This window comes from Lytechinus pictus, chromosome 1 (genome assembly GCF_037042905.1).
Source record: "Lytechinus pictus isolate F3 Inbred chromosome 1, Lp3.0, whole genome shotgun sequence".
In the NCBI taxonomy this organism is placed as follows: Eukaryota; Metazoa; Echinodermata; class Echinoidea; order Temnopleuroida; family Toxopneustidae; genus Lytechinus; species Lytechinus pictus.
Window position 1 is genome coordinate 21,328,001 of NC_087245.1, and position 17,499 is coordinate 21,345,499.

A 17,499-nucleotide genomic window follows, 5' to 3' on the forward strand; every position below is an offset into this window, starting at 1 on the left:
ACCCAATATTTATTTATAAAAATAAAGCTAAATAGGTCTATTACTTATCAGTAACTTCAGTCTAATCGCGGATCCAGGGGGGGACATTACGGCCTGTGTCCCCCCCTTTACGAGTCAAATTTTACGTTGGACACATTGACCTTCTCATTTTTTAGTGACAACATTTTTTTTTTTGCTTGTCCGATTGGGAAAATATGCCCCCTCCCCCTTTGGAAAATAGGAAGCACTCCTCTCTTCATTTCTCTGAATATTTTTCACCAGTATTTGTTATTGTTGTAGCTTCAAATAAATCGAGAAAATAAACATGACTAATTAGCACCTTGGCATGAGCGAATGTTCTGTTCCCCAACAACTTTCCCAGCTGCTTTCTCTCTCTCTCTCTGTCTATTTTTATTTTCTAGATTTCTTTGAAGACTCAACAATACCATAAGCTTCAGACCAATTTTAATTTGGTTTGTTTTGTTTGGTAAGAGCAAGAGACATGTTTTTATCAGGGACCATCAAGCCATAGTTCTATGTTACTTCTTCAATTCTACTCGAAGCTGGTGCAAATAATTCAGAGAAATAAAGAGAGGTGTGCTTCCTATGCAATTCACGTGAGTGAGAATAATGCAATCAGGCTGTAAATTTTTCCTAAAATATAAATATAATCTATCCGGGAGTACGGTACCGGTAATACGGTACCGGTAATACGGTATAGTAGTCTGTCATTCACTTTGCGCTCGCTGCATGCCTTACCCGCTGCCTTTCTCAGTCTCACACTCACAGTCACATTCACATCTCTCTCATCAGTCTCACGGCCACGGATCGATTCTTGTGCATGTCGCAATATTGCATTTTCTTTTGCAATGTCTAATAGAAGTTTTTGGAGTTAGATTATAGATATTCAAATTGTAATGTAGCATACTCTGTTGAAGAGAATACGTCGTATTGAACAAAATTATGAGCCAAGTTAATATAATTATAAGAGGGGGCTAACGTATTACTAATACTAGATAGATCTAACTCTAGTCAAGTTAGATGATAAATTAGAAATGGAATAGATCTAGAAAGACTAACGTTAGAGGCCGATCTAAAGTTAGATCTAACGTTGGGCCTGCTACAACGGCTGGCGCGTTGGCGCACCCATACAATAGTTACATGCAACCATGCACAGGCACAACGCTAACCCAGAGAGCTCCCGCCCGCTGCGCGGGCGGGAGCCCAGAAGCTTACCGTGTATTTGACCATATTCACCGGACTAGGGTGATTTATGGTCAAAATATTTCTCCAAATGAATTGTGAAAACAGAAAGTATACAATTACCACGATTATATATGGATGAAGGTCTAACAAGTGGCAGTTTCCTGACATCTGGGCACAGACTGGAACCTCAAAAAAACGAAAAGTTCTCTCCTTCTACCCCCGTTTCGATCGGCCATTTTTGTTAAAAATCGTAACATGGGTTAGCACAATGCATGCAACACTTCCATTGGATTGCGCGAAGTTTATTTTTATTTTTAAATCAAATCAAATTTTGGTACCGGTATGAGACTTCCCAAATGATAATATGAAGCCACTTTTCCCAAATATTCGTCAATTGGGGAAATTTTAACAATTTTTTCTTCTCTTTAATGAGCTTTGGAGGACATCACTAGCAGATTCTGAGTTTTTTGTCTAAGGGTAAGAGGGCATGCGATTTATATTCATATATCGAAATCGATGCGTTAGCGAAGTCGGCAAAGTGTCCAGTTTTTTCATTGTATAGACATTGATGGACCATTTGTTGGCAAATGAAGGCTTGCACTGCTGGTCTAGTTCAAGGCAGAAAGAATTTTTCTATTTTTGTTTAATTTTGTTGTCTCTTTAAATGATTTCCATCAGCAATAATAATCTAAAAGTATGTTTTTGAAGGTATTCTATTTATTGGTGTACGTGTATAGACCTATAATTTATGAAGCAATCATAGGAATTGCGCAAACAATGAATTTTAGACACAGTTATTAAATTACTGATGAGCTGAATTAAGGTTGTGAATTTTATTAGCGCGACCATCAAGCTTCCTTTTATTTCCGTGGAAGAGACATGCGAAACCACTTTCCAAGCCGAGGTAGGCAATTTTGCTCTGTTTTGTGTGTTTTTGATATATAAAAATGGTAAAAAAATTAAAATAGTATAGCGACTCACTGGGAAGAGCCCCGGTACGTAGCAAAAAGAAGTTTCGGCAAACATTACTTCTGTAATGAAGCGATGTTTGCCAACTTCTTAAAAATCCACACCCAAACACGGGTGTGCAAGGTTAGTCTAGCATACTAACCTTGCAATACGTGTGAGTGGATATGGCGTATCGACTTTCGCGTAAAAGTTATAAAAAGTTGCGAGCGAGCAAAGTGAGTGAGCCAAAATTTTGACATTTTATCAAAAACCCAATTATGTGATAGATCTTTTTACATGATATTCAGAAAATTATATATTCCACTCTTCTCTCTTTCCTTTTCTTTTATTTTTCTATTTTTGCCCCTTGCCTTAGTCATGATTTTTTTTTTGGCAAGAGCTAGAGCCCTCCCAAGCCCCCCCCCCCCCCCATCTGACTTGCCATGACTTAACCATATAGATCTACATGCACTCTTTGAATATGGCATTAAAAATATCAAGGTACTTTCTTCTTTTATGTCCTTATTGACAAGTCCAACTGAATGTAAGATATATAGCCCAAAATACCATGTACTTGTATATGGTGCCACTAAACTACCCGAAACACAAAATATTCCAATATCATATGCATAATGAGGATATTTCTTTATTTTTTGCAAGCAGCTCTGTTTATCGTTTTGAAATGAATTTCTTGTATCTTTACAGTTAATGATGATTACTCTGTCAAAGAAATTAAAGGAAGATGCAGCCAGGAAGTCAACTGGTTCAAACTCCAAATCCACAGACCTTAACAATTCAACAAAGCGAGTTTCCATACGAGACAGATTGCTTGTTAAAGAAGTGCCTGAAATGACATCCAGCTTACCAAGTAAGGAAATAAGTTTATAGCAAACAAACTACAAAAAAAAACAAGATAAAATAAAAAGAAAAGCTAGGAGAGATTTACTTGTAATATTCTCTTTCAAAGCTATCCTAAATCTTGCACATGTGATGGTCACTATTTCAGTTTGTAATATATATCTTTAAACTGATGGTAAGACTGATAGGAATAATTCAATAAAAACATGTTTGAGTGAGATTATTTTGGCAATTTTTTGATATATGTCAAGTTGTTATGCGTGGGATCTTGACCAAATATTTGTTTGTACGTTGCACTGGCTATCTGATATGTAATCTTTAAATTTTGTTCCAATTAATTAAAGAAAAAGGAAAACATTATAAAGAACTTGAGCTTAATATCCAGAAATCTGAATTTCAAATTTCACAGGTGAATAAATATTTTACAGGCACTACACTTATCATAAGCTTGGAATGTGAGGTGGTACTCAAATATAATTCACATTATTGAAACCTTTGCTAAAACTATACATGTAAGTGCAAAATCTTATAGTACTTAAAAAAAAAAAAAGTTAGATGAAGTATTAACCCTTTCCACGCGTACTTTGCACCAATGCACACTCGGTGCCGTGCGAACTTCGCATTTCACACTCAACAAACAATGGATTGTTTCCCTCCCTGAAAATAATTCAGTACAGATGGGTTCATGGTCCAGCGCACAAAGAGTTAAGTACTGAACGTATGATGCTTACATGTACTGTACATTAAGAAAATAAACTGTTATGAGCCAGATCCCTTTGATTTTCAGAATTTGTGCATATTGTGCATTAAGTGATTGAAGAAATGTTAAAATGTTCCTTCTGTGTGTTTTGAAAATATGACTGAATTATGTATTTTCATATTTAATTCTTGCAGAGACCTGTAAAGTGCATTTTCCTGATGTTCATAAGCTCCACCACAGTGTGTTAACAATATCTCCAGAAGAGGGCTTTTGGAAGGGTGGAAAATTTGACTTTGAAATCATACTATCAGAAGAATACAATATAGCGGTAAGAATACCAAAATTGTGTTTTTATACACAATGGCCAAGGAAATAGAAGAGTGGTTAAAGATATTTAGTTTTTGTTATGATTTTTCATATGGGAGGGAATGAAACTGTTTGAAAGGTATAATAATCTCGGAAATTATGTTTATCATTTTAGAAATGGCCAGATTCATTACACAAAGAAAAGCATGTGCTATGACACAAATAGTCGGCCTTACATTTTCAGAGCTGTTCAATGATGTGAGGGCATTGGAAGAGTACTCCTTTGCAGTGAAACAATGTTATTCCCTAGAAATATCATGAAAACAATATCATACCTTATTTGTATTTCCAACTTTCCCACAGCTTTACATGTACATGTACATGTACATGTATAACTGTTGATTGAAAATTGGAGTACTACAATACAACAAGGAATCAAGTTCCAGTTCAAAAGCTATATTAAATGAAACTTGCAGAGTATTTTGCATGATTTGGAATTACCAAACTCATAGTTATTTCAATACTTTTCTTTTTTTTATTATTCATTTTCAAAGTATATCACCTTCATGTTGGTGATATGGTCTTGAAGCTCAATAATTTTATCTGAATTATATGAAAAACAAGTTAATTGGTCATGTTGTGTATGAGATTTTCCAAATGGATCTCTCCATGAACTAGTTAATTTGTCTTTTTAATGAAGTCCCTGCTAATCAGCAATTTTTTATTTGTTTTGTCTCACCAGCCTCCAAAAGTTCGATGTAAAACAAGGATATGGCATCCCAACATATCAGAAGAGGGTCAAATTTGTCTCAGGTGAGATTTAATGTAGAATATTCTTAGTAAATATTTTGATCTTTTTTTTATTTAGCTCATCTTGCATGAATGGGCAAATAAACTTAGGCAATGATGTGATGCCTGTCTTTTGCCTTATGCCGTCTCCCATTCATCCACAGTGCTACAAATAAGTGCAAACCCAAGAATTTAGCTATACAATATCAGTTAAGATGTCATATTTTATAAGAACATGATAACTTTTTCTCTCTATAATTACATTGTTTCAGATGTGGAATGTAAAGCAAATAGCTTTCCTTTTGTTTTAGTAAATTTGTTGTATATCAAGTCAAAATATTCTTTTCTCTGCTTCACTTTGGAAAGATAGATAACATCCAAATTGGATAGAAAATTATAGCTGAGTAATTACTTTTACCAACAGTAATTTTTAGTTCATTTTCCTTGAAAATTGATGAAATGTCTACACTGTAGATGTATATAGAGAAGAGAGAAGGGGGGGGGGGGCAATGGGATAAGATTGATATATATGTACATGATTGGCATACAAAAATATCAGAGATTATTTGTTTTGAGAACATTGTACAAGTCAGAAAATCATGTTTTGTTATTTATGCACATGAATGTGAATCGTGAAATAATTGAAATGAAATGAAACCAACTCAGAAGGAATTCAATGAATAACTACTTGATGTTGGTTATTATTGATATCTATCATGTCCCAATATGCTATGGATCCCTCAAGAGAAAATTATTATCAATGTTTTCTCTTATATTGTTTAAAGTCTTCTACGTGAGCATTCAATGGATGGGACTGGCTGGGCACCAACAAGAACACTGAAAGATGTAATGTGGGGACTAAATTCTTTATTTACAGTAAGTGCATGTAGACAGTAGATTTATAATGTTATTATCAGGTTAAAATATAAATCAGCTGGGAGAATTGTTTATGCCTCAGAAGGTGGTTGTTTAGGACATTGTGTTTTAGTGTTATCTGTTCCTAAAATTTTTATTCTTGAGTGAACTTAAAACTTGTTGAAGGGTCAACTTAAATCTTGGATGTGTATACTTGCATATATAGGAGTTATGGTGAGTTGATGAGTTAGGGAGGCATCAAGGTCAAAGTTCATAGAGGTTGGTATATGCCTGAAAATGGCTTGTTCTCAGCATTGAAGAACCATTTGCTGAATAAACTTTAAATATGACTTTATATAGGTACATGTATATGCATAATTATACAAGTAGGAGATTCCCTGGTCTAAGGCCAGTGCATAAATAGTATTAAAATAAAGGAATCATTTACAAATAAAGTTATAAATATATGTATTCAAAATAAATTTTTGAAATTCATTAAATTCTTATTCTTAATACAGTCAGAGACTTGTTTCATTTTGGAATTTATGGTTAAGGTAGCTACCCTGCTGGAAACTTTATTTTGATATAGCTGATTAGCAGTGTTAGCAAAATGGCAAACTTACCATTTATTGTAAGTGCATTATGCCTGTCGGTTGAAACAGGCCCTGTATATGGGTGTCATCCTCTTACAATCCAATTTATTGCTGATTGGTTGCATAATCTAAACTTTTATTTTATCTTCTAAAAATCAGTAAAGTATTAGACCCATAATACACATATTAAATTGCATGAAAGGCATAATGTTCACTTTAAACTGGAAGAATTAGAATATGAGAATCTTCAAATTTGTTTTTACTTCATACATACTGATTTTTTTTCTTTACATGCTCTTTTCCTTTATATCTAAATGAAGGATCTTCTCAATTTTGACGACCCGCTTAACATCGAAGCAGCTGAACATTATCTCCGGGACAAACGAGACTTTGAGATGAAAGTCCACAAATATGTGATGAACTACGCAAGATGACATGCGCCCCTGCTCCTAGGAACCTCTCTTAGATAGCTGTAAATAAAGATGCACATTACGGTCGTGAAGGATAGTCAGGTCATTCAGATGTATCTAATAAACAAATATATCAGGCTTTGAGAAAGTATAGTGGAATTATTTATCCGAGGTTGGTCTGGCAATTACTATTTTTTCCCGAGGGGCGAAGCCCCGAGGGAAATATAGTAGTTTTGCCAGTCCAACCTAGGATTAATAATTCCCACTATGCTTTCGAATGAAACACCTGATATATTTGCTTTATATCCTACTTTTAATAATTTATAACCAAAATCAAAATCTATGCGCTGAGCATGCAAAGTCCTGTTGAATTACCTACTTTTCTCCGAGCCACCGCGCCCAGCGGAACGCAGATTAGTGTCTGCGCTGACGCATCGCGCTGGACTTGCGCGCCCGGGAGAGAGAGCGCGCAAGCCGGTGCGCCGAGATATCCAGTTTTGTGAAATAATGACGTCAGAATATTGGTATATCCAAAAATATATCGAGGTCTGACGTCACGCAACATCATAGTTGAAATATATTCGGTCACATGATGCTACTTGAACCAATCACTATACAGGATTTACTCTATGTAGGATATAATATTTATTGTAGACTAAAACGTGTGCGAGTGTTTCTCTTGAAAAACCATGTGCTTCTGATTTAGAATTTTTTTTCCGCCTGCAAGAAGGTCGTAACTGCAAGTAGTTTATCTCACAAGTGTAGTTACCATATGCAACCGTGTGTGGATGTTGCCGTCTTGAGGGTTTTTGCAAATGCACACTCTATGGGATGAAAGCACAATTTCACAAGGATGATATTGTTATCATGTCAGTGCCATTTGGAAAAAAAAGATAATAATATCATATTTTACCCGGGGTAGCCACTTCAGTTCCGAAAGCTGTTCTCCCAGTGGGCCCTGCTTAACATGATTATGTTATTATTACCCCTGCTTAAACATGGCTACCTTCATTAGCGCTCGAGCATGAACCTCACCTGGGTTGGGTGCAGCACAATGTTGGTAAATGTCTTGCTGAAGGAAAACACGCCATGGCTGGGAATCAAATCCTCATCCCTCAGATTGAAAGACGAGTCTTAACCACTAGACCACGACACCCCCAACAAGATCACAATATAGGATGTCTCTTTAGTAGACCTATTGAAATTTTCATGAGGATTTTATTAAATCTTAACAGTAATTTTATATGATGATTTATATGTGCATGGGTATACATGTACATTGTCTGTGGATTCTGGAGAACCATTGTCAAATTGCTTCTCCATATCGTACGTTATCCTGACATGAGCTGTGATGTACATTTAGGGGGGGGGGGGTAAATGATCCCTGATGGCGATTGAACATCATAATTGTTGTAGGGGGAAACACTAAATAGCCTAACAGACCTTCTTGCCGGCCAGCGAAGAAATACTTATTTTCATCATTTATTATTATTATTTGTACTGCACTTTTCCCCATAAGGCTGGAAGTGCTTACAATCGGTCTTAGTACATGTACTCTTGTATCCATGTCCAACTTGCCGGCCAGCCAAGAAATACTTATTTTCATCATTCATTATTATTATTACTTGTACTGCGCTTTTCCCCATAAGGCCGGAAGTGCTTACAATCGGTCTTAGTACTCTTGTATCCATATCCAACTTCTTTCTTGCTCTCTTCAGTAGCTTGCTGCTTAAATAGTTATTACAATCCTCACTGGCTAAGATTGCGCAATCTGTATGATATCCATCCTTGGCTCTTGTGTGCAGTTCAAGTTTTCTTCCATTGAATGTAGTTTGGGGTCTCTGGGGTTGTGCAACTAACTGGGAATATTTTATATGTACTTTTATTAGGTGTTTTGCATAATATACACTTTAGAAGCAGGTATGATGTTATTTGAAAGTAAATCTCAGTTGATAGGTTATGTAGGAAGGAGTTTGGTTGATTTGGTGCATGTATGTTTAAAGAATCTGCAGTGCTTATGCAGCATGAAATATATTGACTGACATGTACTACAATACATGTATACTGAGATACCTCAGAAATAGGTTCATGTTTCATGTCATAATTTGACTCTGATGTTTATAAGGAAGGGGAGCTAGGACTATGAAGGTTGTTTCACAGGAGCAAGATGTATTGCTTTATTGAAATGAGGATGATTTTTGACTTGTAACCAATGGTTAGATCTGTAAGCAGAGATGCCAGTCAGTCAGTTTGGAAGCATTTTATATTTTATATTGCCAAATGGCATTTGAAATAACACAGATTTCTTAAAGATATATGCAAACTACAAGAAACTGTATGGTAACAACAGGCCTACAATACTTGTACATGTCTCCCTTTTATGTTTTATTACCCCTAAACTAAAGCATCCTGACTTTATGAGACAATGATGATCAGCAGCAATTACATGCAGACATGGTGAAGGGAATCACCCTACTTATGCTAATAATTATGCATTATTCGCTTCAACAAAACGAGATTATTCAACGAATGTGCGGACAAATTTGAGGCATGATCTCATAAATCGACCACCTCATGATTCATCTTAAACAATGTCACGAGTTCCAATGCAAACTCTGGCATAAAAATCTTTCGAGTACACTACCTTGCAATGCCTTGAGTCAATTGAGCCCGTATTTAATTCTTTAAATAATGATTACTCTTTTCCTAGACATTCAATAAAAACATTTAACTTTTTGAAAACTATTGATGATTGAAATAAAAACATCTTCTAGTTTGCTTATGCATCGGTCTTCCACTCTCAGTATGGTGGAGGAGAACGGAGGGATTGAGGTCAAAGAATGTGCAACACAGTGAATCCTGCAGATAAGACTAGACATGCTCTATGGAAAAACAGGTTATTTTTAAACACAGTAACATATCAGATAGGCATGTAGGCAGTTAGATGTTAAAGATCTAGTCTGCACACATTTTAATGTTTTAGTTGATATCATAAGACAAGGCACCAAAGTTTTTTTTGACAGCTTTCCAAGCTTACCACTTGGAGTTTTCATACTCCCAGATTAAATCTAAAAGTCCAAATTCACAAGGGATTTTAACCAGAAAGAGGTTTAAACCATATAATATGGAGATCTTGAGTAGCCTGGGTGTAATTTGCTCAATTCAGTGCATTCACCAAAAATGTTCTAATCATAAATATGTATTTTTTACAAAGAGCACTAAATCCAAATGGTTTGTTGCCATGGTGTAGTCCTTGGTGTTTTTAGATTAAATTCTATAAAAGCATGATCTGAAATCATAGCAACCAAATTGCTTGTTACCAAAGCGCACATTTATTACTGGATCTTTCCTTGTCTGTGTGCTGAATTAAACACCACATGCTACAAAGTCCATGGTTCAAATCCTCCCTCGGGAAATTAAATCCTAATTAATGATTGAGGGCCAATAGCTCATCTTGTTAGCATTGGTAGGAGTGAGGCAGTTGGTGATTTCAAGGTCTGTCTCAAAAATATTCAAATGTTAGGGTTTCTTTTGTACAGATAACTTGTGGCATCTCAGGAATCCTGTACATTGTTCATGATTAAATGTAATCTGGGCCCCGTCTTACAAAGAGTTACGATTGATCCGATCAATCGTAACTATGGACGGCCAGCAACATCAACATCTATTATGCATGTTTGTTCAAAATATTTTCTAGCTATGATGTATATTCATGCATTTTTTGTTTTCTTGAAAATTCACTGTGCTTCTCTTTGCATTCAAAGGACATTGTGCAAATTTTTCGTAGAAAAAAATTATGACACTGATGGATTTCCATAGAGTTATGATTGATCAGATCAATCGTAACTCTGTGTAAGACGGGGCCCAGTGATTAAGTGATTTTAGTGTGTAGTAGACTTCATATATAGATAGGAGAGTTGCTGGAGAACCATTGTTGATATGAGCCACACTATATATCCCCAATGGATAAGCTTGCCATTCGTGTCATGTGCAGAGACAGACGGAAAGAGAAAGGGAGGGGGGGGGGGGGGGAATGCTTTGAAGGGGAATCCAACCTTGGTCATAAAAAGTTGTGTGGGAAATGAGAGAAAAAAAAACCAGAATGGCAAAAGTTTGAAAGAAATGGGATGAGCAATAAAGAAAGTTATGGCTGTTTTAAAATTGAGATCCCCAAGGCTATGCAAATTTCAAATTGGCAACTGGATAAGAAAATTATGACAAGGGGCAAGGATAACTTTCCCATAGGCCATGTACTTATTTGTCAGGGATTTGTGATTTCCTTCCAATTACCTATTCCCCTGGGGCAGTAATAACAAATAACCCAGGTAGTATATTGTTTTATATCCTCATGAATGAAAAATAAAATTTGAAGAAATTTTTTGAAAAAATGACATTCTAGCAATTATTTGTATCGGAGTACATGGAAGAGTAGTCCTTACTTCATGACATGACAAATGCGGCCAATTTGAAGTCGCCATTGGTGTAGTGATTACCAATTTGTACAACCTTTTTAAATTCATAACTTTATTATTATTTGTCCGATTTGGTTCAAACTTTCACCTATCAACTTGTCTGATTTTTCTTTTTTCTTTTTCTTCTAAAAACAACTTTTTATTTGGAATGGATTTCCCTTTAATAGGAATACATGTATTACTGCATGCCTAAATGTTTTTGTATTATTGTAGTGGTTGTATAAAAATGAACAGAACATTGAAAAAAAATCTTGGAGAGTACTTGTGCTAGCAATTAGAATATCCCATCGCAAACATATTTCAGTGCAAATCTGCAAAGTAGCGCAATATTTATAGATTATGTAGGTCTTAATTTTGCGGGATATCAACTCATATTTTATAATTGTTAACAGGGATTTTGTTGACGTGAAGAGAAAGTAATCACATGTAATGTGTATACATGTAATTTGTTATCGTTTCCCAGAGTTATTCTTGAATAAATACAATTTTCAACTGAATTTTTGTGGTTAAATTTGTGTTCCGGGCCCCGTTGCATAAAGGTTACCATTATGGTAACTTTGCCATCCAATGGTATCTTGCCTGGAATCCTTGATTTTGATGGGATGGCAAAGTCACCATAATAGTAACCTTTATGCAATGGGGCCCTGGTGTCTGGGTTTTGATATGATGCTCTGGGTTCTGTGATTGATCTTATGCTTGATTTTTATGATTGATTGTACATTATAGTCAATGGAATCAATCGTAGAACAATGTTCTACGATCATTGCTAAGCTTTGTGTTACAGGCCCCAGTACTGTACATGTACTTGATCAAACAGCGCCTGCTGCTGGTAAGGCGCTATTTGCACGGCGATCTTAATTTTATGTGACAAAAGTGCATAAAACATGTGTTTAATGTCCAGATGCTTTCTAATTGTTCATTAGGTTGCTTAGAGTAGCTCTTTGTTCAGAAGAAGTTTTAAAAAACTTTTAAATTACTTGTGACTCTAAGCGACCCCTTCAAACCAGTGGAGAAGATTCCAAACATTAAAGCACAGGTTTTGCTTACTTTTGTCTCATGCTGACATTTTTTCATTTGCATCCTTGCAAAACCTTCACAAAATGTTTGTGGCCCCTTAACAACTGCATGTAAAGGGACTGTTCTTTTGTTTGATAGTTTTGAAATTAATATCCTATTTATCTTTATCAGCAGCAGCATCATTGTCAACAACATAAATATCATTTTTTGTATATCTTTCATTTTCTTCTATGTATTATTCCTCTTATTCGTTCTCCCTATCTTTCTCTTCGTCTTCTTTTATTCTCCTATTCATCCTGTTCACTCTGCTTCACTTCTTGCTCCTCATTTTCCTGCCCCCCATGATTGCCTAATACCGTAATGATTATTCCCCATTTCCATTTTTATATTCCCCACCCTCTACCCTTCCTTCATTTTCACTTATTCTATTATTTTCTTTTTTCTTGTCAATTTTCTCTTTCCCATTTCTCGAGCGCTCTTTCATTTCTTGTGAAGAACCCTTAACCACAGCGGCCCCATTTTCTCCCCATCCTTTATATTCCTTACAATATACACATAGGTTTGTATTGAAGTAATGATTCAAGACATAAACTTGTACATGTACATACCAACTGTCCGTAGTTAAATTATATATGCAGGAAATCATATGAAGCACAGCAGATCCCTTAATTTTTTGGGAAATGTTTTATCTGATTACTTGTCAATTTGATTGGCAGCATTGACTACTGGTGAATTTTGATGACATTGGTCATTACAATCTTCATCATTTAAGGCCATGCCATCCAAGGCGTTATGATTGGTTGAATTTCAGAATGAGATCGATCTTGATTCCATCTCTCAATTACTGAATTTGTTTAAATCAATGTTTGAATCAATTATAACTCTGTAAGCCAGATACAGGTGACCTCAACAAAAGGCATCAACCATGGAATCAGCACCTCTGGTTATATATCAATCAATTCATCTATCCATCTACCTTCTATCCACCCAGTCATCCATATGACTTCCCACCCAAACATCTCTCCCTTTAATTATCAATGAAACCGTCTTCACATTCATTTATCCACCTATCTAACCATTTGTTCCTCCAGCTATCAATCTGTCCAAACATATCTTTGCCCTTACCTCTATCGTCTTTTTGTCAATTAGCCATCCATATGTATCTTTCCCAACTGTGCTCGCCACACAGACATGTTTTTAGTACTAACAGAGGACCAGTCACCCAGTGGAAGTCATGTGTTTTGGATTGCGATATCAAATGATGATCCATAATGTAAATAACGTGCTGTGACATCAGGCATCACCGTGACATTACTGGTTGTAACAGGGCCTCTGTTAGCGCATTTAAGTGATAACTTTTGTGCGGCCAGTACAAATGTCGTCTCATCCATCCACTTATCACACTTTCAATCCAATTCTTCACCAAGCTTTCCACCCATCCAAATATCTCTCCTTCCATCCATCCATCCATCCATCTACCTATCCCTCCATCCTCCTTTTGACTCATCCATACATTATATATACATCCTTCCCTGTCCTGTCCACTGTACATCCAACCAAAAGTTCATCAGTAGTGCAACTTGCACAGTATCAATATAACCTGCTTCTCCATTTTACATGCAGTCCCCTAACCCAAGTTAAACGCAAAACAAATAATAACACATCCTTCTATTGACTCAGTCATACATTATATATACATGTATATCCATCCATCCATCCATCTATCCCTGTCCACTGAGCAATCTCCTATCATTCATAAGTTCATCACTCCATCCCATCTGTCTATCTACCAAAGTCCCAATCCTTCTCTCACTTCATTATCTTTCCATCCATCACCCATCCAGTAGTGCAACTTGCACAGAATACTCTTAGCCTACTTCTCCGTTTTACATGCATAGTCCCTTGACCTCAGTTAAACACACAAATAAACAAAACACCAGCTCATGTTTTTTGTAGGCATATAATGTTTATTTGTAAAAGAAATCACTACATTCCGTCCATAATTTATTCATGAGAATCAAATGCTGTGCCGTACGTTATATACCTAGGATAATGATAAACTTGCCATATCATGGTACTAATGTACACAACACTGTATCATTCAGCGTCAGTGTGTTTACATATTTATAATAGTATCAATGATATTGATATAATGTTAATAATAATACATAGCATAGTTAATATAACAATGATACAGTATACTTTCAGTCCATCTCACCGAGTCAAAACTACATGTACTTGTCTTATAGAATATGTCGATTTTGTTAGCATACTTAACATCCGTTCAGCATGCTACTACATCTGTTTCTTGTCTTTTATCTACTGCTTCGTGATAACATGGTTAATAAATGACGTTACACTGGAAACACGTAGGAATGAACTCACAAAAGACGTGACACATCAACAATAAAGGGAGAGCTCTAACAGTCGACGTTCAAAATACTCGACCAAAATGAGCGCAGGACTTGCGCACACATTGTCATGTGGAATCGTAACGTGCAAAGAGAATACAAAAATTAATAACTAATGGTGCACTTTGACTATTTAAAAGCATACAAGTTTAATCAAAATTATAAATGACTTACATGACCATTTTGTAAATAACATGCTCTGTACCTTGAGTAATAAGAATATTGTCTATTTTACATTTCATGACTGCAAGAAATCATCACCATGTATTCTTATTACCAATTAATTTTACATTTTCTTTTCATCCCCATATTAATAAGGTGCGATCAGTTAATGAAAAAAACCCTGTCAAGTATTCTGTTGATTTAATTTTGATTCATCAAAATAACATTATGTTTTGGTGAATCCATTTCATTCCAATCTTAAATGTTTCATTGAAAATTCACGTACATCATGTACTTCTGTTCACAGATTGGTAATTAACTACAAAATAAAATAAATATGTATTCAGTCCATTTGAATTATGACCCGATGACTTACAGGGAATCATACTGGACTAAATGTTCTGTAATATTTAATTTTTAAGGGAGTTATGTTGCCTCTATACCTTTGCAATTCTTGTTGAATGTAAACTTCAGAAATTGAATTTACATGTAATAGATTAGTTTTAGGAAGTTGCTTTATATATTGAAGCACGGGGGGGGGGGGGGGGGGGGGAGATACAAGAATATAGCTTTCAATTCCAGATTGATGGTGCCACCAATATCTAATGAAAAAAAGAGCAAAGTTTACTTCCATTAATGGAGGGGGGGGGGGAAGGGGGTAGGAATACCAACAAAACAAGCCAAGAAAGGGGGTATTGTACACAAATATGCCAAGTGGGTATTATCCGCTGTTTTAAAATGAAATTTTTGAAGACCGTGGTAACCCCAGCAAAATTCCAATCCAGGCACTGTTGGCTACTTTTTGGCCTTGTTTTGAAGAAAAAAATAAAATAAACAAAGAAAAACAAGAAACAAACATAAAACATAACAAAAACATCAAGTTACTTTTTGTTCTCACCTTAAAGAGTGAATTGATCACATAAATACTGATCAATGATTTTTTTCAAAGGAACTATTGCACCCTAAGCAAAGATATTGAGGTTCATGGCCCACTTGACTACTATTACTTGCCAGTTTATGAGTTAAGAATACACATCTTGGCAGTTTAATAGAATACATGTCACAGGATTAGGGTCGGGTTAGGGACAAGGGAACAGTGTCATCATTCTACAACAAAAGTCAACAACTGGAGGAAAAACAATATTTCCCTTCAAATTTCTCCTGAAAAACTCACACACAGAACAAAAAATAATTGAAAAGAAAAAAAAATACCTTGCTGAAAACAATCCGTAATGGTATGGCTTGTAAAAGTCCGGTGTTTGGCAAAAAAAAAATGACACACTTCATTCTATACCCCGAGTGGCTTCTCGGTGAAGTGACGTCCGCAAAGAGTCATATCGGAGAGGAACCCTCCCCACAAATTTAGCATTTGCACAATGTTATAACATACAATAGGGTGTCAAAGGCACAAGCTTTTAGCCGCAGTCTTCTCTTGAATAAAAAGGAAGATAATAACTACAAATAACTAATATGACTGACCCAGTTTTTGTAGCTTTGATGTCAAAACAGTAAATATAATCAAAATTAAATATTATAGACATTTATCTTATGTATTTAGAAAACAAATTTGCTCAATCATTTGATGTATACATATGTATATACACATATATAGCTATATGAATATATATACATATATATAAACTCATACACAAATCAAGCATTAGCAACATCCAGTGTTGAAAGATAAATTGCATCAAATTGTAAAAAGAATGAAAAAATACGAGCTATAATTTCTTCTCAAACAGATGCTTCCGGAGAGTGATATCATTCTGTTTTTCCCAAATTAGCAAAATAAAATGGCACTTAATAGACAGACAGGAATATTGGTGCACTTTTTTTCAGGGGAGGTAAAGGAAGGGAGACTCAAATTGTTTTTTTTTTTTAATACAAAAATGTAAATGAGATGACACAGTCTTTTTTTTTCTGTGATATATTCAATATATACACATGCTGGAAGAATATGGCGTAGTGTGTATCTACCCCATTTTCTTAATCTTATACAACAAGAACAGCGGAGATTAAAATCACACAGTATGAACGTGTGTTCGGTCATCTCTATCTATCGCAGCACAATACGTACATATAAAATACCTTCTTCAATCAGCTATGGTTGCCTTTGAGCAAAGTCTTAAATGAAATTCTACATTATTCAATATTTTTACGAGTAGAAATAGTTGTGTCAAAATACAACTTTTGGGAGCTTGCTTAAAAGAGACAGTGCCACATGTGTATACTAAGCCTATTCATATACAAGCACTACACTGAAATAATGACCAAAAAATCCCTTGATAGCATTGATATATATCACACCCATGTCTATATAGTATACAATAACTACCTTCTTCACAAATGCATGTAAATATTTGTGCATTCGTAAATACCATAATCCACTTTTATATAATGTATTTACAGTAAAAAAAAAAAAGAAGCTTAAAAGTCCATTCGCCCATGCCTACACAAGTTCAGTACAACCGAGTATATACCATAGTCCACTTCTGTCAAAGTCAGGAATTGTATATCTTGTAAATTTAGAGGTATAACTGTCACTTTTTTGACAGACAATTAGCATGAGCAGTGTATACAATTGTACTTTTGAGTAAATATATGATACATATTAACAAACACATGCCTACAATATGTAGAAAGTGAGTGTTGGATATAGTTTATATTGATAATTGTACATTATGCTTTATCACAAGAATACTAATCTACTACATCGTACACAGAACTACATTGGACTTTCTACTTAGATGGGCATTTGGTATTAGTCCACTCATATTCACCACCTTATCC

General features: G+C 35.3%; 1 protein-coding gene across 3 annotated transcripts; it reads left to right on the forward strand.

The window, feature by feature from the left end:
- Positions 1-440: 440 nt before the first annotated feature.
- Positions 441-11,613, forward strand: LOC129268867 (NEDD8-conjugating enzyme UBE2F-like). Of its 3 annotated transcripts, XR_010293296.1 has the most exons (8): positions 441-596; positions 2,839-3,001; positions 3,886-4,019; positions 4,740-4,810; positions 5,572-5,662; positions 6,555-6,757; positions 7,280-7,595; positions 10,502-11,613. XR_010293296.1 is itself a non-coding variant. In XM_054906372.2 (6 exons), exons 1-6 carry the CDS (start codon positions 516-518, stop codon positions 6,666-6,668), a joined length of 654 nt encoding a protein of 217 aa, XP_054762347.2. In that variant the 5' UTR covers positions 453-515; the 3' UTR covers positions 6,669-11,613. The 3 variants fall into 3 exon arrangements, 1 of the variants encoding a protein (XP_054762347.2); XR_010293295.1 differs by having other exon boundaries at positions 7,280-11,613; XM_054906372.2 differs by having other exon boundaries at positions 453-596; positions 6,555-11,613.
- Positions 11,614-17,499: the final 5,886 nt, after the last annotated feature.

Excerpts from the sequence above, each read along its gene's own strand:
- LOC129268867 (XM_054906372.2), top strand. The coding sequence starts at position 516 with ATGTTACTTCTTCAATTCTACTCGAAGCTGGTGCAAATAATTCAGAGA. Across the intron at positions 4,020-4,739 it reads CAGAAGAATACAATATAGCG|CCTCCAAAAGTTCGATGTAA; the intron begins GTAAGAATACCA and ends TTGTCTCACCAG. Across the intron at positions 5,663-6,554 it reads GACTAAATTCTTTATTTACA|GATCTTCTCAATTTTGACGA; the intron begins GTAAGTGCATGT and ends ATCTAAATGAAG.